Below are 23,148 nucleotides of genomic sequence, written 5' to 3'. Positions count from 1 at the left end.
GCACGCACACACACACACACACACACACACACACACACACACTGCATGTTTCTCCACATCCCATCCATAGCATCTTCTGTGTTGAATCTGCTGTGACTGGATTATTTAACATAACCCATACAAAATTGGATTTGTGCTTCCTCGCGCGCGTGTGTGTGTGAATGTTTGTGTGTTTCAGAGGGAGAGAGAGAAGGATAGAGAGAGTTAGAGGGAGAGAGAGAGAGAGAGAGAGAGAGAGGAGCCTAGTTGAAATGCGCGGTGCATTCTTCTGTGGAGGGCGAAGCGAGCAGCCGTCCGCAGGGCAGCAGAATTGCTCGAAATATCTCCAGTGATCATTCAACCCTCAGCGAGGAGAGGTGAATTCATCCCTCGATCTTCCTGCCAAAGAAACACGTCACATCGTTGTCCTGGTAAGAAGTCCGCAACATTTTATCCAAACTGCCGTTCGGGTGGAAGTTGTGTTGCCTGGAGCCACCGGGGAGTCTTGTACCTTCGCAGCCCCGTTTGAGTTGATTTGTCCCCTGCGGAGTGCGCAGCCTTTCATCGGCCCGGAGGATCCACAGAGCAGGAGAGTTACATTTGGAGAAGACCGATACAATGGTAAGATTTTGCAAAAATGTATGAATTAGAATTGTGTTATCTTGAATCAAACATCACGTTTCAGCCCTGAACGTGTCTTGAAGGATATCTGGGAGGAGGATGGGAGCTTGCCGGGATCTTGCGGCATGTGTCGGCCGGGCTCAGTGAGGAGGGTCCTTCCCTTCAGCGGCTCCTCACAGCGCCCAGTTTGCAATATTACTGCAAACCCACAAGCATCGAGGATGAGACATGTATTGTATGGGAACATTATAGAAAAACAGCTCATTGATATCCACAACATGCTCTGTAACATAGTGATAAGCAGGTAGCCTACGTATCTGTCCATATGCATGAGGAGGCTCAGCCTTCTTTAAGTCTGTTTTGGCGGTTACTAGAATGTGATGAAGACAAAAAAAGGCGCACAAATTATATTAAAGTCAATGCATCATGCTTTTATTGAGACACCAATTTAATCTATGTCTATGTGCCATTTATAATAACAATAATACATGCATTAACAGCACCTGATCCACACACAGGAGGCCTGTAACATCATAGCTTTTGCAGGAAATCAACCGTGCAGCAATAATGTCGACATCACACCTTTGTTTCATGCATTCAAGGATGTAGTATTTGGGCTCCTGCAAGATCTATGAAATCCAGGCCTTTGGGTGAAAGCTGTGAGTGACCTTGTAATGCATCCTACTGTCACTGAATCACAGTTGGTGCTTTCTCTTGTCTGCTGCTTGTGTTTGGACGGTTTAGAGGTTTTAAAGAGCCGTGAAAAGCCTTCCGATCTCAGCCAACCTTATTCTTTCTTTATTTGCCCTGTTGGACAGAGATGGGCTCCTCTCACTACTTAATGTTTAATGTTCATGTCTGGCCAAAAACAAAATGTGTAAAGGTGTGTGTTTACCTATTGCTGCATGTTTTTTTTGGTAGCCCATATCTCTTGCTTGATTGCTGCAGATTGATTGATAAAAACCAGGCTCATGTTGAGCTATTTGTTTACATTTCTGAATGCTCAGCTGCAACCTCATTCATAAAGAGTGATGAATGAGTGGCACATCCGCCCTGAATCCTGATTCAAGGCCAAACAGGTGCTATATGTGTAGTTTTGTAAAAGACCAGTGATGAGATCAGTGCTTCTGCTGAACATCTGTGAGAACATGTTTGAATATCTGAGCGGGTTTATCTTAAAAGTCAACTCTGTGTTTGCAGTTTTTTGTTTAAATTTACAGTTCACATCTGGCTCAACAAATCGCAGAATCCTGTTTAGACTTGCTTGACTTACGGGAGAGAAACACGTCCACAATGCTGCATTATGATGTTGCTGCTCTGACAAAACATTTGCAGCATAAGTGTACAAGTATCAGGGAGAAGCTTTTCTTCTCTCTCGGATCTCTGTGATGCTGACATTTAAATGGCCCAATTAGCCTTGTTGTGTTGGCTGGCCTGAGCAGCAGAGGAGGGAGAAAGTGAGGGAGGAAAGGACATTAGGCGTTGGGCCCAGTCTCAGCACGGCAACCTTGTAACACACCCAGTATCACGCATGAGCTGAGTGTCATTTAGCCACATCAGAGATACAGTTATGGATGCTGATGCAAAAAAAATTGGCACATTATAATGAGTAATGCTGGATTTTATTCCATATGTTTACTTATGGGTTGGGTGCATCATTTGACACACATTTTCCCAAAATTCATATTTAGTATTTTTGGAATATTTGTAATCTCCTTCTCATAGCCAATGAAAAACACCTTAAGGTGAAAATTTGGTTTCATACAATATGGATTTTTTCCTATATCATACCATAGCATCATATAACATAAAATATTATAACACTGAATCCCAAAGTTAATTGCTGAAATCTGGGCATGTGGTGACGTCACTACAAAGAGGTCCAAGCAAAAGAAGCAAGAAACATTAGCAGCCAGATGGTCCAAAAATTCAGAATTAAAGTATTTTTCTATTGCTTACTGTGCATGCAGTCACATCTCACATTTTTGGTTGTGACATTATTGTTTGCATAGAAACATTAATATACTAAGCCTACCCTCCTTTACTGCTTAAGTAAACACCAACTGTCTCTTGGCACAGATGGGCCTATCATAATGCATGGAAATGTCTGTGTCTCCTAAAACATAAAGTCAGGTTAGGCATGTTTGGAATGACGAATATAATATTTTAGGGTTTGTATAGACTTGTAGTGTTGTGGGACATCACAGTGCTTCATGGAGGTGACCTTTCAATTTGTCTTCAATCTCTTTGCTCATTTCTGTCATAGCAAGAAAAACACAGGTGTCTTTTGTATAATAATGACTGCATTGTATTTAGATTTGACTATGACCTCTTTTCACTGAATTACTTGGTGCCGGGCCATAATGTGTTATTTATGTGCTGGCACCACAGACACAATGACAATAAAGTTAATTAGGATCCCTTGTCATGGTGGACACATTAATTCCCTGGTCAAAAAACTGTTGAGACTCCATAGGTAGTATAAAGAGCAAAGATGGAGGAGATCCACATGGTGCATGGGCACACAAACAAACAAACACAGGACTTTCACCCAGGAGACTGCTGTTCATGTCCATGGTGAAACCAAAAGTCCAGGTAGTACTATTTTGACTTTACATGCTTGCATACTTTACGTACTTAGTGACAATACATGAAGAATTTACCTTTTCTTACATGACAATTTAACGTACATGATGTGTGTAACAAGTGTTCTTATTTTAAAATTAAAGTGTGTAGGATTTAGTGTTAGCTAGCCGTGAGGTAACTGAAACTTCTTCCATGTACCAAGTGAGTAGGAGAACTATAGTGACAAATGTGAAAACATGAAAATGTGATTGACCCTATATAGAACCACTTTGTGGTTTGTTCACTCTGGGCTACTGTAGAAACAACATGAAAGAGAAACGACTCACACAATTCTTAGTTTCAGGTGATTATACACTTATAAAAACATAGCTATGAATATTATATTCCATTTCTGCCAATAGATGCACATCCTAGACACTGGACCTTTAACTGAAACCATTATCTTTTAACAAACCTGACCAGGTACTATTATTATTATAATTATTTAGAAACGTAAGAGACTAGTTTTGGTGCCTAAACTGAACCAATCATGCAAACATTACAGCACAAAATTTTAACACATTACGTGCCACCACCATGTAATACAGAGTAAGGAGGTCAAGATCATTTTATACTATATCTGTGAGATCATCATTTCCCTCCACTAATAATGCATTCATCCTTTCTTTCCCTTTGCACCTCACGGGTCAGGACTTTCAGTGCTGCCAATAGCCATCATGTGCATCTGCACCAGTTTTATAAAAATAGGGCGCTGTGACTGTCAGATGAATGTAACAGAAACCTAGTAACCTGTATGCTACTATGGAGCTTCAGTTATCAGTAACGACAAAGCTAACCTTTTAAAAATAATGCTTTCTCTCTTGTCGCTGACCGGACCAGACATGTTGATGGGAGGTCAAAGTTTTATCCACATCCAGAGCAACAGTAAAGCTGGTCAGTGCGGTTGCTAAGTGGCAATGGACAGGATCATGGCCTGGTGTAGCAGAAATGAGCTCTACCGGGGAAAAGGGCATTTTTCATCAGGTGTCTCTTGCTAAATGTTTAAACCGACACAAAAGGACATGTTTTTGCATATATTAACATTACAATCCAGCGTTAGAGAGTCATGAAAAGTTAACCGTGTTACACTTGATCTTTGACTTATAGCCTACAGCAGTCTGAATCCACAGCAGTTAGTTGGCTCTAAAGAGATCATTTGGTCAGTTGGTGCTGGTGTTTAGCAGCGTGGTGCAGCCATGCAGGAGACAACACTGTCTCATTGCTCACTGGGTCATGTTGGGTACCAGAGCAGTCACAGGACTAAGACTGAGGCATCTTTAGCTACACAGCTCTGTCACAACAACCTGCTTCTGCTCCTTTTCTGTGTCATACCTGCTCTGCACGTGATACAGGCTCCTCTGTCCAACACTCTACTAATGCCTGTTTTTGTCACCATGCATTAGTAAACTGCAGCACCAAAAGAAGTACTTTCCTAAAAACACAAATACCATGCAGAGTTAAAGTCCTACATTTAAATTTACACTTGAATCTGCATAAGTCAATATTTGGCCATTATGTGCAAAAAACTTCAAAAAGAAAGAAAACTGAAAGAAACACAAACACCACTTGCCTGCCTGCTTATTTGTTGACATGTTAGCAAACAGTTGTCTACCTCTGCATCAAGAGAACAACATTATTATCCCACTGAAGTGTTTGTGTCCCCTTGATGAAAATGAATCAAGTTTTCATGACTGTCTAGATTCCATATGTTGGATTTTCTTCTCCAACTTTATAAGTCTGCCACCTGCCATGTGGTATGTGATGTACAGTCATTTTGTGAGAGCACAGCTATTACAAATGGGCATCAACAGGGTGGATGGGAGTGGGTCAAATTCAACCATACAGCAAATAGCAAAATATATGACTGAATGTTAATATCAAAGGCAGGTAAAACAAAACAAGTGTTAGCATTAAAATATATTCAAAGTAAAACTGTAAAACTTACTGTGTCCAGTTTTGGAGATTTCTGATCAGTCAAAGAAAGGAATGAAGGACAGAAGGAAGAACATGAGGAAGCCACAATAAAAGGAAGGGGAGTTGGAAGGAAACAACAGGACAGAAACAAGGAGAGGAAGAAGAGTGAAAGGAAGATAGAAATAAGGGAAAATATTCAGGAAAGAAGAAAGAAAAAAACAATCATGAGAAGAAATTTATTGATGTTAAAGCAAGAAATCTTGCAAAATGGAAATACTGAAGTGACGGTTTTACCATGTTCAAATTTCCAAGGCCACTCAGCCTGTTAGTAAGACTTTAGTTAAAGCTTACTTATGAGATTAAATCCAACATTCTCACAAAGTATGAAAACATTGACTTAAGGTTTATTTAAAGGTTTGTAGGTCACAATATCAGAGCAGGTGCATCTCACTGAGAGCAAAGTTACTTCTTAACCTGCTCCATTTCTGACTTCATGTTCTATCCTGTAGCAACATGATGAAATGGTTTTGTTCCAAATCTTGTAAACTTCTATTCATAATGAGCGCCACTAAGCCCCATCAGAATGGTTCACACCCTGAGGCCTATCTTTGGTTAGGTCTGTTGGCAACAAAAGCACTTTGGTTAAAGGGATAGTTCACCCCAAATCCAAAATACATATTTGTTCTTATTTGTAGTGCTATTTATCAATCTTGATATTTTTAGTGTCTGTTACATAATGTTGGAGATATCAGTCGTAGAGATGTCTGTCTTCCCTCCTATATAATGGAACTATATGACAAAAGATTTGTCAACATTTGTCTCTTTCCAGAGATCATGACCCGGTTACTCAAGATAATTCACAGTCCTTGTCATAAGCTGTTTAATGCAGAAACCTTTTTTGTGTGCTTTGAGCACCCCAAGCCTGAGTGCCATCTAGTTCTATTATATTGGAGAGAAGGCAGACATCTCTACAGCTGATATCTCCAACACTCTGCAACTCACACTAAAATATCTAGATTGAAAAATAGCACTAAAGGTAAAAAGCAAAAAATGTATATTTGATTTTTGGGTAAACTGTCTCCTTAAGGTTAGGGAAAAAAATCATAATTTTGGTCAATGGTTCATAAAGAAAGCTTAAATCACTACTTGCTTTTTCACCATTAAACCAACAACCATGATCTTTATCATGGTTGATCTTTAGTTATTGCCCAACCATAAAAAGTTTGTCTTTATGCTCCCATAGCTACGAACTGATACTGTTGGACAACAACATATATTTGTTGCCACTAAATGTTTAGCAGGTATTAAGATTCAACATTTTGTGACTTGGCAGATACATTACTTTTTTTTGTTAAAGAGATTTTTTTAGGGCATTTTTGCCTTCAATTGACAGGACAGTCAAGTGTGAAAGGGGGAGAGAGAGAGGGAATGACATGCAGCAAAGGGCCACAGGCTGGAGCTGAACCCGAGCCGAACAGCCCTATACACGGGGCACCTGCTCCACCACTAAGCCACCGACGTCCCTGGCAGATACATTACTTTGCAGTGTTTCCTCGTAATGTTGTAATCAAACTTATTTCCACACAACATCATATCTCTATTATAACATAATTGCTGCAGCAAATTACTAGTATGGAAAAACTTCCTCTGGGAGACTTGGTTGCCTCAGTAATACTAACCCAACACACACATTTACGTCACTGCACTGGATGCCAGTAAACAAATCTCACAGTATATAGTTTAGAATAATTCTAAATGGAATCCTGATTAATTGTCTAATATTCTAATAATCAAAAATGCATAACGCCATCGTATAAACCCCAATGAAGTTACCAGAATGTCATCAATCTTCAACATCAGAGGTGTAACAGTTCACTAAATTTGCAGTCAAGTATAAATGCAACAGAAATGTTGTCAATTTTTTAATTTTTTAAAAATTAAATTTATTTTATGTTAATTCAGTGTATTTACAGTGTATATGAAAACATCATCATGGCATATGATCTCTTTTGACTGTGAACACTGATGGAGCTATAGAAAAAAAAAGGATACATCCAAGGCACTCTACAAAAATATATAAAAGCTTTAATCACAGGGCTAGTTCATTATGGAATAATAAAAACAGGCTTAAAATCAGCCAACATGTTTCGACCAATGCGGTCTTCATCAGAACTCCGATGGAGCTATGCCTGAGTGACCGATCTTCTGGGGTGTCTTCTAAGCGTCATCTAATATAGAATCATAGTTGTATCAAAACTAACATGATGATTTATTATGGCCTGTCAGAAAAGGGTTTGTGAAGGAATGTTATAACGGGCCTCAGTTTCATTAAACATGTTCATAAAGCTTGCATTTACCACTACAGAGCAGGGTCTCAAATTTGTGGCTGTAAATGTAAATGTTTGCATCAGTTAGGAATGTCTGCCTAAATGCTGTGGGGATAATGTTAGCTTGTCGTTTGTGTTGCTCCTTGTTTTTGTCTAGTTCCACTGACTGGCCGGAGTGAAGTCGACATATCTGCTGTTGTTGGGTAGTCTATGTCACATACTGTTGGGTTTTTTGTTTGTTTGTTTGTTTGTTTGTTTGTTTTTTATCCTTAACCCTCTTGCCATTGTCTTCATAATTCACAGGGAAACCAAAGTGGCTCCAAACACCAGACTTGTAGGTTATCAAACGATCATCTATTATAATGGCGTTACAAACCATCTTGTAATGAGCTAGCTTAGCATAGCTGCCTCCCAGTGTGTCTCACTGGAGTAGAATGTTTGGTTTGGGGGATAAGCAGGGCAGACAGCATGTTACCTGTTTCGTTCTGTGGGCTGCCTTGTTGAGCACAGTAACACTGAGAACATTATAGTAATGTTTTATTTTTTATTTTTCAGGATAGGTCAATGTATCATTTGGTTTGTAATGCATACCTAACAGAAAGCCTCATACCAAACATTTCAACACAGATACATGTATTGTTACGCCCCTAATCAACATGACCAAGAACATCAAACTTTACCAGATTCACTGTGCCTATCAGCGTTGGTACCAGAAGACAAAAGACAAAACTCAATTGTAAGACTTGATGCAGAGTGATTTGAGAAAAAAATCTTTACTCAAAGCAAGGTTTGGTATAGGGAAGCAGTCCAAAAATTAGGCCAAATTATCCACAAATGCAAGGCAAAGGTTGAAATGTAGGACACTGAAGAACGATCTGACTAACACTCTGAAAACATAGGATATAGCTGGAGCTCTCATTGAAACAGGAAAGAAAAACTGCAGAGGGGAGAGGGGAACACACAAATTAAATGGACAAGGAGAGCAGGGTGATTAGACACAGGTCGGACAAATGAGAATGGGGCAGATAAGGTGGGAAACCACATAAAGCAGGAAGTTAAGGCTGGGCAATATGGCCTAAAAAAGAATCTCTGATTTTTTCACAAGAAATCCGATTCACCTGACCCCAACTGCATGTCAATTTTGTCTCTACATGGTCGCACGTTAACAATCCTCATCCTGCCCGGGCCGCATTTTCCTGACAGACAATTATAACCAAGCCCGCCCAGAACCTTCAGCACGGCACTTAACACACAGTCTATGGAGTGGAGCCTGTGTTGCGTTCAGGTGTTGTCACGTAAATAACACATTCGAGCACTTAAATAGGCCGTAGCACAACACAGCAGCATGTAATGTCCCCTTTCTTGGGAACGGGTTCTTCCCTGCTCAGTGCCATGTTGTTTGTGTAAGCGCGGGGGGGCCCACCCTGAATTACGGGAGCCCAGCAGGGAGCATCGGTGGCAGATGTTAAAGAGAAACTTGATTTTCATTTCAACAAATCGACCGAAACTACAAATTTGAATTAATCGATAAAATCTATTTATCGCCCCGCCCTACAGGAAGTAAAACCAGAGGTGACAAATAAAGTTAGTATGACTAAATAAAACAGAAAACATGACTAACATAATAAGATAAAACACAAAACCTAGAAAAAAAAATCCCCATGATGATAGAACATGTGAAAACAGAGAGAGATTATTAATATAACAAACTGAAAAGATGCCTGATAGTCTGAAATAAAAAGTCTGAAGGTCTCTGGACATAGAGCAGGCTGGATCTGGTATGTGACTCTCTGAGGATAATGTGTGACGTTAGTTTGACTATTCCTTTATTGTTATTTATTTTCTTTTACTGTGTCTTTATTATGATTTATTTCATTTGATTTTTTTAAACTATTCCTTTATTAGTGTCTTTGCCTCAGTCTCGTGACTACGCAACACCCCAGTGAATTGTGGGAGAAAAACGGACAAAATGGGAGCAAGAAACCAGGACAGTTTTCATACTTTCTCTATTTCTTTTCCTCCCACTCTCTCTCTCTCCATCTCTCTGTAATAAGTGTACCTCCCTCTCCCTCCCCCAAATAATGAAGACTAAGTCATGTCTGTGTATATTAATTCCTCCCATAATTCCCTGGGCTAAATATAGAGCCGGAGACATGAGTGACTTACTGTGATATTCGCTGGGAATTAGACAGTCCAGTGCTGGATTAACACATTAGATGATGATTGTTGAAACGGCACATGAAATGATTTCTTCTGTTTTGATCATTTTTCTGAAAAGAGAGGCCGTCAGTGTTGATGTGTAGATGTGAGGCAGAAAGAGAAGAAGAGTTTGGGGTCGAGGGTCTGTTTGTGAGCAGAGGGGGATAAGCTGGTGCATGCCTTTATGCTCCAGGCCACAACAGCTGTCAAAGCCTGACTAGAACATCCTGAGGGACAAAACTGCTCCCAGTGTCCCTCCACAAAACAAACGTGAAGGTGGCTCTCTCTTTCTCTTCTCTCTCCCTCCATCTCTTTCTTTCCGTCTCTCTCTAATGATGTGTCTCATCACAGCTTTCAAAGCTTCACTCCTGTCAGTGTGGCAGCGTTATAGGTGAGTGATCATTAAGAAACCCTCGCTTCTCTTTTCCTGCTTATTCCAGAGAGAAATAATTCCTTTTCTCCCGAGAGGAATCGTTTCTCTTAACACATACCCCTCCAACACACATTCTTAAGGAAGCCACTCTTCCTCTTCTTCTCTGAGCCTTTGCTCTTTTTTTTTTTTCACTTTTCATTTCCTCCTTCGTTTAGCTTCCACCCTCTTGGGTGCAACTTTACACTGAGTATTTACTGGTGCTGTCATAATGCTAAAGTAAAGACCAGTGTGTAAAGTGTGTGTATGTTTAGTTCACAGAGTGAACATGCTTGTGTGTGCATGTGTGTTTCTTTAATTATGTGTGTGCTCCTCAGACGGAGCATCAAACATTACACACACTCAGGCTGACAGTGTTGAACATGAAAGCCACTGAGACTCATTAAGCTACTGATTACAGCTCGGGGAGGAGAGTCCTGAGCAGCTGCTGTACTAGCACGCACACACACACACACACACACACACACACACACACACACACACACACACACACTCTCTCAAGTTCTTTAAAAAACATACATACACTTGTGAATCCATCATGTATATCCCTGTATATTATTATAGTGTATATTATTATAGTGTGGACTAGTATGTGGAAAATGATATTGTGTTATGTATTAGGTGTATGATGACCGTTTCCAGTTGGTTGTAACCACGCTTGTGGACTATGCTTTATTTCCTCATAGGGTTGTACCCAATGAGAAAGACAATTGTAGCTGTAGATGTCATAAGACAGCAACTTAATCACCGGAATGGCATTGTACGTTTCTGCAAACCACAGATATTTTACATTTTTGTATTAGCAGCAGAACTGTTAACAAATTTTTGTTTTGACAGCACTGTTAATGTGTGGTTAGGTTTCAGCACAAAAAACATATGCTAAGGGTTAAGAAAATATCATGTTTTGGCTAATTTATTTGGTTGCTACTAACACTACTGGACATGTCCCAAACTCTTGCTAAAAAATATCTGTTTTGTCGGTACAATCATGGCTGGAAATGCCCTAGCCTGTTATGTAAATACCCACTTTTGTTGGTCTCAAACAGTTACTTGCTGCTGTCTGCCACCTCCCCACCATCGTATCACACCATCCACCATACCCTCCTCTCCTGATGAGAAGCTCAGCTCATATAAATGTAATTTAAACTATGTCACTTTAGAAATGTTGATATTATAGGTACAAATGTAATGTAGCCATGGTTTTCAGAAACGTACAATGCCAACTTTTTATTCTGGCAAATGGGCTGAAGACAGAAGACCTTTCAAAGGGAGCAGATCACAATGTTGTGAAGTTTTTGGGGGCTACTTCTCACAGTTGCAGATTTTTGGACACCATACATGTGTGTGTATTTTCATAATGCTTCTTTAAAGGCGCTGTATGTACGAATGTGGTCAAAACGGTTACTGCACTCAAATTCAAAATACTGCCGCGAGTCGTGTCCGCCCCCCCTCCCCTACAGATTCGAGGTTGCTGCTCTGTGCTCCGGCGTCTGGCAAAAATAGAAGTCCTGCGTATCTGTTGCGGAGGCCTCTGGAGTGCCGCTGCTGAGACGGAGCGGGAACACAGCACAGCCGCAGCCGGTGTAAACACACACATTGACTAGCACTGAATCCTATTGGCTCCGCTGCCGTGCTGGAGCGCAGGCACAACCAACACGCATCTGGTGGAAACTGGGGGTGATTTGTTTGTCCACGGGTGGCTGCCGTGGCAGGGCCGCGTCGCTGCGTCCTTGATCTTCGTTTTTCCAGCGGGCCGTTCGAGCATATACAGCTTCTCTGCCGCTGCTGCCGGTAAACAGCAGAGGAGGAGCCGGCTGCTAATGCTATGTACCGGGACACTGCTAATGCTGCTTGCCGTGCTGCTAACGTTTGTTTCTCAAAAACATCAGTCGGGTCAGTGACCCACCTGCACGTGGGCTACAATGCATGATCGAAAATGAATAACAGTTGAAAGTATTCGAAATGTCCATCCCCGTCTAGCTATGATGCTAGTTAGCCAACTTTGGCGAAAGCCAGAGTAGCCACTTTGACATCCGATTTCAAATTCTTCTCCGCTTTCAACCGTCTCCACCGTTGAAAAGCATCTCCTATTTAGACCCTCGCTTTGCCTCGAGTTTTGTCTTGGGGTTTTTGGGAATCATAACGAGGTCGTTTGGGTTTAGTCGCACCGTCAGCCATTGTAGCTCAGTCGTAACTGTAACTGATGCTGAGACTCTACTGACTGCGTGACTGGTAGACGGCGGTGGGTGGCGCAACAGGTCAAAACACAAATTCAAAACATAAACATGATTTGCAGGCCGTAAATTTTTTTTAAAAATGCGAATATTCTGGCTGTACTATTGTTGTCAGTGAGATCAGTATGTTATATGAACATTATTCCTTAGTCTCTGTGACATATTAGGAGGATTTTATTTGCTTTAGATTTCTTACATATAGCTCCTTTAACAAACAAACAAAAAAATCTAGGAACTCACTAGTGGTAATAGAATATGATTAAAAATGAAAGAAGAGTTGGATTTGGGTACTATTTGCGATGCAGCCACTTGCATTTATTTATCATTGTGCTTTTCACTCTATAGAAGTTTTGCTGAGCTCTGCTTGTTGTGGTTGTGCCTGATATAATTGTGACTGATTAAACACAACTTAAGGAATATTCACCACGTGAGCACAATATAAATGAAAATAATACAGGTCTAAATATAGTCTCGCGTGACCAGCCTCCCTTACTTCGGAATGGGAGTCTAAGTTTGAGTCTAAGTCGCTGTAAATCCTTAATTTCTTCAATCTTGTGGACATTGCAGCTCTGCAAAACAGCTGAATCAAATGAAACCATATCCATTTTAATCTCTTCTTGCGATGCACTGAACACTTCCTTTTCTGTTGTACTACGGACAACAATTCGGGGAACAGCAATTCCGGTGAAGCGGGTGTAAGGCAAAGCTAATCAGCCGTTGGTCGAGGGAGTACAGAAGTACATGGATTTGGATCCAATCACATCACTGCCGCTGGGAGCCAGCGCTAGTTCTATTACAACTTTCCTATGGGAATGTCCACAGACGACAGAGTCAGCCAGCATGCTGACGTCACCGGTGTCTGTGTAAGAGACTAGTCTAAAGACAGATTGTAACAAAACTGGGCCACATAAAGCAAGACCTTTGTTGATATTGTACTGAAGTTGTGTTAGAAGCTCTCCCTTTGTTTAAATTACCAAAATCAATTGATGTGCAGCAAGCCTTATACTTTTGGGCCTGAAGAGGTCTGGGCGCCTGGGGCCTTGGATTGGTTAGAAATAAGAGCAAGATTAAGATTATTTTAAAGTGATTTGCTACTTCAGAAAAATAAAATAAAAATGTGGGAGCCAAACAATCACATACTGTATTTGTCATATGCACTTTTGTCTTTTAGCTTATGGCTTAAATAGTACTCCAGTCAGATGCATCTCCTGCATTACTCTGTGTCACTGTGAGCCTGTGAACCAACAACAGGGGATGATGCAGTATACTGCATGTGAAGGATTTGCACACAGGTGGTCGAGTGTGAGAGATGTTGGAGTTTGGTCACCCTAGCATCAATCTCTGCAAATGCTCCATCTCACATTCACTTCAAGTGAAGCTGGCATCACTGATGACTGGGTTTGAGCATCAAACATCAGTCCTGTGTAATCTTGTTTATTTATTCTTTGGTCAGATAGTTTGTCATTTAATTCGTACTGTAGTTTCCCTCTTTTATTCAAAGATAGTTTGTGTATGTGTTGTTTTTTTTTTCAAATATTCCTTAGGCTGCAGATTTGCACATTCGTCTGGTAGAGACACTGATGCACTGTGGACAAACAGATGGAAAAGTGGAAAATGGACTAGTCATGATTCTAGTATTGTGCCATGACCCTTTTGACACTCCTAGTGTACAAACTGCAGTGTTGCTCTTGCAGTCATGCTGCTCAGTGTTTATTTTATCACCCACATTGGACACTGACATCACATCCTGTTTTGAGGCAAAGTGTGTGGCAGTTGGTCTGAATGGAGGGCTAATGTGACTGTGCATTAAGGGTTCGATCATACAGTAAGTGTGTGGGCTATCAGTTCTGGAGCAAAAGGCTGTTTGAATTCACAGGAATTATTTAAAAATTACTGTTGATTTTATCGTTTGGATGTTTTAGTTTTTCCCACTGGTGTAGCATGATGTTACCATGTAGGATACGTTCTTTCCAAAGAGCCTTGCGTTCCAATTTAATGGAAAGTGCTAGACTACTTTAGCTTTCTGCTTGTTTCTCTTTTCTTTCTCTAAACACACACACACACACACACACATACAACCCTGTACTTCCATACTTGTGCGGACATTCATTAACATAATGCATTCCCCAACCCCTGCCCTAACCCTTACTCCACCCCAAACCCAATTCTAACCTGACCCTCTAAACCCAAGCCTGAAACCTCAAACAGGCCATTGACTTTCCATAAATGTCCTCACTCTCAAGGTCTAAACTCAAAGTGCTTTTCACAGAGGTAGCTGTATAAGCACTCTCTCTCTCTCTCTCTCTCTCTCACACACACACACACACACACACACACACACACACTGAGGCAACTCCCACTGTGGCAGGGTGTTACCATCAGTGTTGTGGTGATTTGTAACATGTGAGTTTTTTTTTAAAATTTCCTCAGAAATGAATTAATGGCAGTTTGTGCTCGAGCACTCACCATGAAAGCTTTTCTATGGAAGAGTATCAGCAGCCATTATGGTGGCCTTGGCAAAGCTGTACACTCCCATTCATGTTTTGTCTTGTTTTGTTATTTTTCTGTTGTGTGTGTGTGTGTGTGTGTGTGTGTGTGTGTGTGTGTGTACTTATGTGACTCAGTCTAGCAAAAATATGAATGAAGGTACTGTTTGTGTGGGGCTGTAATGCATTAATATTCAGCTTGCAGGTCTCAAATCTAATGTGCTCAGTTGGCATGTAGAAATGTGTGTGTTTTTAGTGAAAGACAAACTGAAATCTGGGTTGAGTTTCTTTTTCATGAAGGTTCAGTGTGCATATCATCTAAAAACTTAAGTACATTATGAAATCCAAGGGAATCTATTTACAGTAGAGCAGAAGACGAAGCAGAAGGAGGCTCCAGGTCCACGTGGTTCAGTTCTGATCCAAACTCAGCAGCTCTCTCAGCTGTTGCTCCTGACAACGGCAGGAGGAGGGGCTTGCTGCTGGCAAGGTTTTGGTGAAGTAGGAATGCCAAGCTGCCAAGCTCTCCCTGTGGGATGAGGCCCGACTGGTCAGTCCTGCTACTTGGCTTTACGCATGCGAACCCTCCGGGCCTTCAGAGTCAGGCTGCATCCATGAGAACACACAGATACATGCACATGGGCTCATTACAGACACGCTACTTGACATGCTTGTGTTCACTTAAAAAGCCAATCACTGGATAGGCTGACATTGTCTTTGTGATAGCTGCCTGCAGTTGTTGTGAGTGAAAATTAATTGAAGGGCATTAATGTTTTCAAACTGCATTTCAGTACAAATTCAAAGCAGCACAATTCTTGGGCATGCTAGTGGAGTGGAAATGTCACAGTGACAACAGTCTAATATTTTCATTATCGATTAATCTGCAGATGATTTTTGGGATTATTTTATCAGCTGTTTGGTATATACAGCATCAGAAAATAGTGAGGAAAATATCACAAGTTTTTAATGATTACCTTAAAAATTCAAGCTGATGTCTCAAAATCCAACCAAAAGTCCACATGCAAAGATAATGAGGTTACGATCAAGTAGAACAATGAGAAGCAGCAAATCCTCACATCTGACAATCTGGAATGTGGGGTGTTTGCCTGCAAAATTAATTAAATGATTATAGAAGCTGTCAATTAACAAAGTAAACTTAGTTGAGATCATTGCCTGACTAATGAATATTTAGCAGGGTATCACTTCTAAATATTTTCTGTGATTAAAATAAGTCATTCAGAGGATTGTCCAGAGGAATGTTGTCTCTTATACTGGCACTGAGCAACCAAGACCATTCAAGCTATTCTGGCACGGTGTGAGTGTTTTTTCACAGCAAAGCATGATGAGGTGAAATGAGCTGTTTACCTTGATGACTGGTTGGAGGGGTGCTGTCTGTCACCCGCTTCATCCAACAGATCACTGTGGTTACTTCTGTTTCTTCCCTATATGAAACTGATTCATTGATGAAATTGTGCTGGCTATGTCCATCTTGTTGTGTTGATTACGTAAGTAATATTGAAGAACAACACTGCTTAAAGCTACTATAGGCAGTTGGGTAAAAATCTCGTTATCTTTAGCATATTGTAATTCAACTGGTCTGAGAAAACAGTAGACTTGCACCTCCTCTTGACTCCTCTTGAAAATCTAGCCCATGCATGACAGGAGACACTGGCCAATCACAGCTCATTTCAGAGAGAGGGAGTTGTTTTTGGATCTTCTACAAATGCAGATGCACTTATGCATGCATCCCTTGAAAATCACGCAGAAGAAGTTTCTATTCCAGGAACTTTCCAAAACTCCCAACACTGCAGAGCGACTCATGAGATGTCTTCAGAGACTGACAATGAACTAAGTAAAACATGTTTTATTGCATTTCATTTAAAGCAATATCGACAAAGCATTTCACAGATGGAGAGAACATGCTGCTAATACTTTAGCCCTCTGCTAATCATAGCTAAAAGCTCACAGCTGCAGCAAATTCAAGTTCATGTTTTAAAGATTATTTTTTGGGCATTTTGCCTTTAATGGACAGGGCAGTGTGAGAAATGGGGGAAAGAGAGACAGTGGGGGGACGACATGCAGCAAAAGGTTTCAAGCCGGAGTTGAACTCGCAACCGCTGCACTGAGGCATCACCTCTATACATGGGGCGCCGGCACTATCCACTATGCTACCAACGCCCCTTCAAGTTCAAGTTTAAGCTAATTAGAGCCACAGTGTCCTTTCAAAGAACTTTATGGGCACGTACCTTCAGAAAGTGACTGCAGCAACTCAGATTCAGCTAGCAAAAACCCCAGCGCCACCACTGGTGCAGCCACTGACTGAAGGTTTGTCCCCTGATCTGCTGCCTGCTCTCTTGCTGGGGAAGTGGTCCACAGTGACAGAGAGTGAGATGGATGGATGGTGGGGTGGTTAGCTAATTCTTTTCTCTTTTGTGGTCTGATTAAGAGAGAGAGAGAAAGAGAGAGCTGAGCGAATGCGTTGTGTGCAACTCCACAGTGGAATAAGAATAGAAAATCAATTTATGGGAAACACCGGGTTAATGTATGAAGCGCATGAATATGCTCATGGTTGTAGGACCGAGAAAAGAGAGCTGCAAGAGGATGGTGTATTTTCAAATTCTACGTTTTTTTTTGGTGGCCTTTTTCAGATTTCTGCCTGCCCCAGATTTAAGTTCTACTATCTCTCAGACACCAGCACATTGCATTTCCTATACTTTCTTCACAATAAAAGCCTTCTGGGGTTTGCTGGTGGGAAAACAATACAGCAAGAAATGTTGGTTTGCACCAGAAGTAACTTAACAAACAACAATACAACAATATGACTTAAAACCATCAGTAAATGCTAAAATAGGTAATAATTAAAAATAAATAAATGAATAAATAGAAATATTGAAGTGAAACTCAACTCCAAACCACAAAGATTCAGTTAGAACCTGATAGTACTGAGCACAGACAAACACACAGACAGACTAAAGACAAAGCTTTCTCTCTGTCTTTTTTCCACAAAATTATCACGAACGACCACTCTAATCTAAATAGATTAAATAAGAAATTGATTACAAGTATCACTTTAGGGCAGACCCAGATCCAGATCCAAATGGAGATTTTCTAAACAATTTGTACTGTTAAAATGTCCCTAAGTGCTCTCCTCTTTGGATTTACCCTACAGAGATATATACACAGTCAGCATTACAGCCACTTAGAGAGAGCTTATATGTAAAATACTCTGTACTCTAATGTAAATGTCTTGATAATGTAGACAAATGTGGATGTCCTGTCTCAATGTCCCACACTCTTGTGTTTCTCAGATCCCGAGGTGAGCTGACGCTGACGTGTTCGTCTGTCCGGCTGTCTGAGCTCGATGTTTAAAGGAAGCTCCTCACTGAGAAACACAAAATGTCTGCTGCTAACATCAGCCCGCTGATCCTCGCCATCCTTCTCCTCCTCTTACCCTCGGTAAACTGATTTACATTGTTTTTCTTTATGCTTTGTTTTTGTACCTTTAAAGGAAAAAATGTCTGATCTCACGTAAGTGTCTGTGTGAGTAATCATACTCACGCACGTGCAGCTCAAGCAATCCACATGTGAACAGACTCAGCAACAGGTGGAGCTTTACATGAATAAATGCAGCTAACAGGTGTTGAGGCCTGATTCTCATGCAATTGTTCAGTCGTTCACATGGATAGGGTAACCATATGGAGTGTCTACATCAATAATTTATTGATCAGTATGTGACAGGAACCATGGATAAGGAGAGATTATAATTTATTCATCATTTATTCAACACTATTCTTGTCTGTTAAGGAAGGAGGAGGTCTTTGTTTCTCCTCTCCTCTCCTCTCCTCTCCTCTCCTCTCCTCTCCTCTCCTCCCCTCCATGAAAAGCTGCAAGGAAACTGATCTTTCATTACAGTTGTTAAATGTGAGTCATCACCCGTGAGCTTAAGTGTTGTCTGAGAAACTGGGAGATGAGCTTTAGAGAAGATGGTGGACGACACTAACTTGTAAAAAAGGGGGAGGCAGACAGGGAAGACTGAAAATAAGTATTTTATATGATATATACTCCCCTTTTTACTGTATATTTTACAGTAAGAGAGACAGAGACAGAAACCGAGCTAAACAGATCTTGTGTGTGGGATTTAGTGGCATCTAGAGGTAAGGTTGCAGATTGCAAACAATTGAAACTTGTCTTATGTGCCAAGTGTGTAGGAGAACTATGGTAGCCAACGCAAAAAAGCCAACGGCCCTATCTAGAGGCAGTGTTTGATTTGTCTGTTCTGGGTTACTGTAGAAACTCTGGGGAATAAAAGGTGCTCCATATGTAGATAATCGACTTATTCTTAACATTCTGAACTCTACAAAACACAGTTATCAGTATCAGGTGATTGTATACTAATGAAAATATACTTATGAATAATATATTCCATTTCTACCAATATCTCCCCCTCAATCCTACACACTGGATCTTCAAATCACTATTATGAAACTGGTTATTATAGAGACTTTAGGGGAGAAAACAAAACATTAATGTACAGCTTTTGAACTACAACATTTAAAAAATCTGGAATTTCTGCCAAAACACGCATACAGAGTTTACCCAGCTATGAAGAGATCTGCTGGCTGGCTGATGACTCAACATATGCTCTGCAACAGTGTTTAGCGGTCCCTGGTCAGTCCTCTGTCAGCATGCCTAATGACTCATAGTGCCCGCAAAGTTCTCAATAGAACATTAGGGATTTAATGAGGATGAATTTACGTGAAATTAACGTCATAGATTAAAACCTTGTGGATATTGCTGTCCAATTTCTTCCCCCTAAATTTGAGGTTTATTGTTAGAGCAGCTGATAACGGCACACCAGAGAGAAGTAACCTTTCTTGATGTGTTAAGAAACATGTGTCATATGTTGGCCTATTTTTGTTCTGTTCCTCTTTTACAGACACATGAGAAGCTTATATTTACAAACCATGCCCCTTAACAATAATGAATATACAATATTAAATTGTTATGCCATAATTGCTACCTGGATTACGTTAAGTGACAGTGTTTCTTTCCAGTAGATGACATATTATGCTCTTGTAGCACTCAGATTGTATACTCCCTTTACAAATGAAAATAGATAAATCAATTTCATACGTTGTAAATGTCACTGCCCTCATACTTCCATCCTTTATGATGGCACAGATACAGCCAACAGATGGCACTAAAGGGCAGAGTCAAAAGTTTCACACAACAAAGTGACAGTGGAGGTGGCCATAATAATGTACGTTTAAATGGACATAACATTGTAGATGACGGCCATCTATGAGGCCATGTTATGCATTCCAACGTGTGGACGGAAAATTCTTTTCACTATATTACCGATATGTTGCGTTCCACTATTATTTAAATGTCTTTGTCCTACGGTTGTATTTTACTTGAATTATGCTACATCTGTCGTCCATGTCTGCAACTTTAAGGAAACCTTAACAAATACAGATGAAATGAACGCAGTACCCAAACATCTCCAGTCAAACCATACCTACATTCAATCCTTTTTGCATCAGGGGGAGTATGATTCCTGAGAGTCTCAGCTCCCCACTGGATCTGTGAACTCTCTGTTGCTGCCATCTCCAGAGCCACTCTCCTCTTGGTGAATGGTCAGTTCAACATCTGTCTGGTTGGCATGAGCTAACAGGGCAGCAGCAGAAGCTGAAGTATGGCACCTAGCTGTTAAATTGTCTCAACAACCTCAGCCCAACATCGCAACGTCTCAGCTCCGTTGTTTAACCAGTTGACAGGTAATGTTAGCCATGTGATGCTAACAGTTAGCCACGCCATTGTGTGTGGTGTGGCCAGCCAAACTCTGACTACTGTTCCCAAAGTGAAGCTCACACTCCTGCAGCAGCAACTAAAGCTATACAGTCTGTGTTGCGCTGAAGTTGACTGCAGTATATGTGACTGAGTTTGAAGTTCAGTGTGCTGAGATGCCACCAAAACAGTCAAAGTTTCGGCTATACACACACCACTCTATTCACATTATGGGTATCGAATGAAGTACTCTCTTGGTATCGGTATAATTTAAAGAGTATTGATATCATAATTTTTTGATATCCACCCCTATCCAGAAGCTAAGCCAAAACATTTTCTCACCTGAATATGCACAGAAATTTTGGGTTCATCATAAACTTGCCTCCAAGAGACAGACTCTAAGAGACAGTGGGGATGTTTGTAGTTTTTTGCAAGATGTAACATATCTATTTTTTTCTTTAATTTAACAAACAGAACTATATTGCAGTTCACCCTAACTTGATATCTTCTTAACTCCCAAACTACATTAATGTTGTTGATGTTAACATCCAGAATTGTATTATATTGAGCTATCAATGAACACTAAGCATCATACAATGTAGTTAATTAGCTGGACTAGCTTTAAATATTGTATGAAGCACATACTCAAACTCAGCCATGTACTTGTAGTGTGCAGCTGATCATGCTGGCCATGTACAGTTTGACCTAATTAGATGTAGGGAAGTGATTAAGGGCAGATAGATATGATATAATTAGTCACAGGAGGTTAAACAGCAGAGAAACAACACAGAAACTGTGAAACTTTCCAAGACTCATGCAGTGCACACGCTTTCCTGCTGCTCCCACCAACCCTACAGATAAACTTCATATGCACTTGATCATAATGACTAATGTGTTCACAGGCAGCATTCACTGTGAAAGAATGAAGTGGAAACCTGAGTATAAGGCAGTGAAAAGTGCGAATGTAGGGTCAGAAGGGTGGATGTATATCTAAAACATGAAACAGTGGTGGTCCAGGTGTAAATCACATCTCACACTGCAAAATTATAATAAACCAATTCACTCAATTTTGTTTAGTTAGTGTTAACTCTCAAACACAAAAACTATCAGCAGGATACCACTGTATTGCTGTTTGCATCTGTTAAGGCAGGACAATTTGCAGGGGTTTGTTGACCTGAGGCATGCTTAACCTGAAAATGGCATTCACCATTTTGCCACAGTTTGCAACATGTTTTCTTTAAACAATGTGAAATGGTGTGCAATAGGCTTTGAGGTACATTTTCTCTCGTTTGGTGGGTGTGTCAGAGGAGCTACCCAATCAGCAGTGGCATGTGAATAAGTCCTGCCGTATTGCAAGGTAGTGCGCTTGCATAACACAACAAACACAACAGAGGTTTTAACGCACCACTGCTTCCATTTGCGCTGATCTGTCATGATGAAGAGGGAGCTGAGCCAGAAGGTGAAGCTTTCGATTTACTGGTCTATCCATGTCCCAACCCTCACCTATGGCTGTGAGCTCTGGGTAGTGACAGAAAGAATGAGATTGCAGGCTGGGCTCAGCCTTACAGATAGGGTGAGGAGCTCGGACATTCGGAGGGAGCTCAGAGTAGAGCTGCTGCTCCTTTGCGTCGAAAGGGGTCAGTTGAGGTGGTTCGGGCATCTGATCAGGATGCCTCCTGGATGCCTGCTGCTGGAGGTGTTTTGGGAATGTTCCACTGATAGGAGGCCTCTGGGCAGATCCAGAACACACTGGAGGGATTATATATCTCATCTGGCCTGGGAACGCGTTGGAGTCCCCCAGGAGGAGCTGGAAAGCGTTGCTGAGGAGAGGGATGTCTGGGGTGCTTTGCTCGACCTGATGCCCCCGAGACCTGGCCTTGGATAAGCAGATGAAAATAGATGGATGGATGCTTCCATTTTAATTAATGTTTTGTGAGGTTTTGTCAGGGTGATGTCGCCCCTGGTTTAATTTTCATTATTGCTGAACATTATCAGGTGGTGTGACTGAAAACACCGGTGTGGGTATTTATTGACTTTTTAACCAAATGTTTTTACTTTCCTAACCTTTAATGTACCTCAGCCATGCTGTAGTTGCCTCGTGCAGATATTATTACACAGAGATCCTGCAACAAAGACCCTTCATTACACTGGTTTAGTTTGGGGGGGTTGCAGCAGGTATTGTGATGTGTTTGCATGGCAATATTGTATCAATACACAGATGCCAAGAATTTTCATTCTATAAATTATTAATATTGCAAATACAAACTGATCTTTTGATAGCCTACTAGAATAATAAAATCAATTGGTTTTTCAGTCTACTAGACACATTTTTCTGCAATTAAATGACAGAGGTGGAATGAAGAGACAGAAAACTGTATTGTATTAGATAAAACAAACAATAATAATGTTTCAAAACTTCAAAAACACATTACACCAGTATATTTGTAATATAATCATAATCTGTAATAAATCATTATCTGCATAAGGATATAATTGCAAATTGACCTCTAGGTTCTCTGGCTGAAGCGTGGATCACAGCGTGGGGCAAC

At 40.8% G+C, this 23,148-nt stretch overlaps 1 protein-coding gene across 2 annotated transcripts in view; it reads left to right on the top strand.

The window, feature by feature from the left end:
- The first annotated feature begins 227 nt into the window (after positions 1 to 227).
- adcyap1r1b (adenylate cyclase activating polypeptide 1b (pituitary) receptor type I) overlaps positions 228 to 23,148 on the top strand; it is a 46,256-nt gene continuing 23,335 nt past the window's right edge. The window contains exons 1-2 of one of the 2 annotated variants that reach the window (XM_049587080.1): positions 228 to 600; positions 18,121 to 18,268. In XM_049587080.1, the coding sequence (XP_049443037.1) occupies positions 18,209 to 18,268 (60 nt within the window). In that variant the 5' untranslated portion in view covers positions 228 to 600; positions 18,121 to 18,208. The remainder of the gene's footprint in view (positions 601 to 18,120; positions 18,269 to 23,148) is intronic. The other variant, XM_049587079.1, reaches the window with a different exon arrangement.

This window comes from Epinephelus fuscoguttatus, linkage group LG10, assembly GCF_011397635.1.
Source record: "Epinephelus fuscoguttatus linkage group LG10, E.fuscoguttatus.final_Chr_v1".
NCBI classification, from domain to species: domain Eukaryota; kingdom Metazoa; phylum Chordata; class Actinopteri; order Perciformes; family Serranidae; genus Epinephelus; species Epinephelus fuscoguttatus.
Note: the sequence above shows the minus strand (reverse complement) of the source record. Positions and strands in the feature narration are given on the sequence as shown.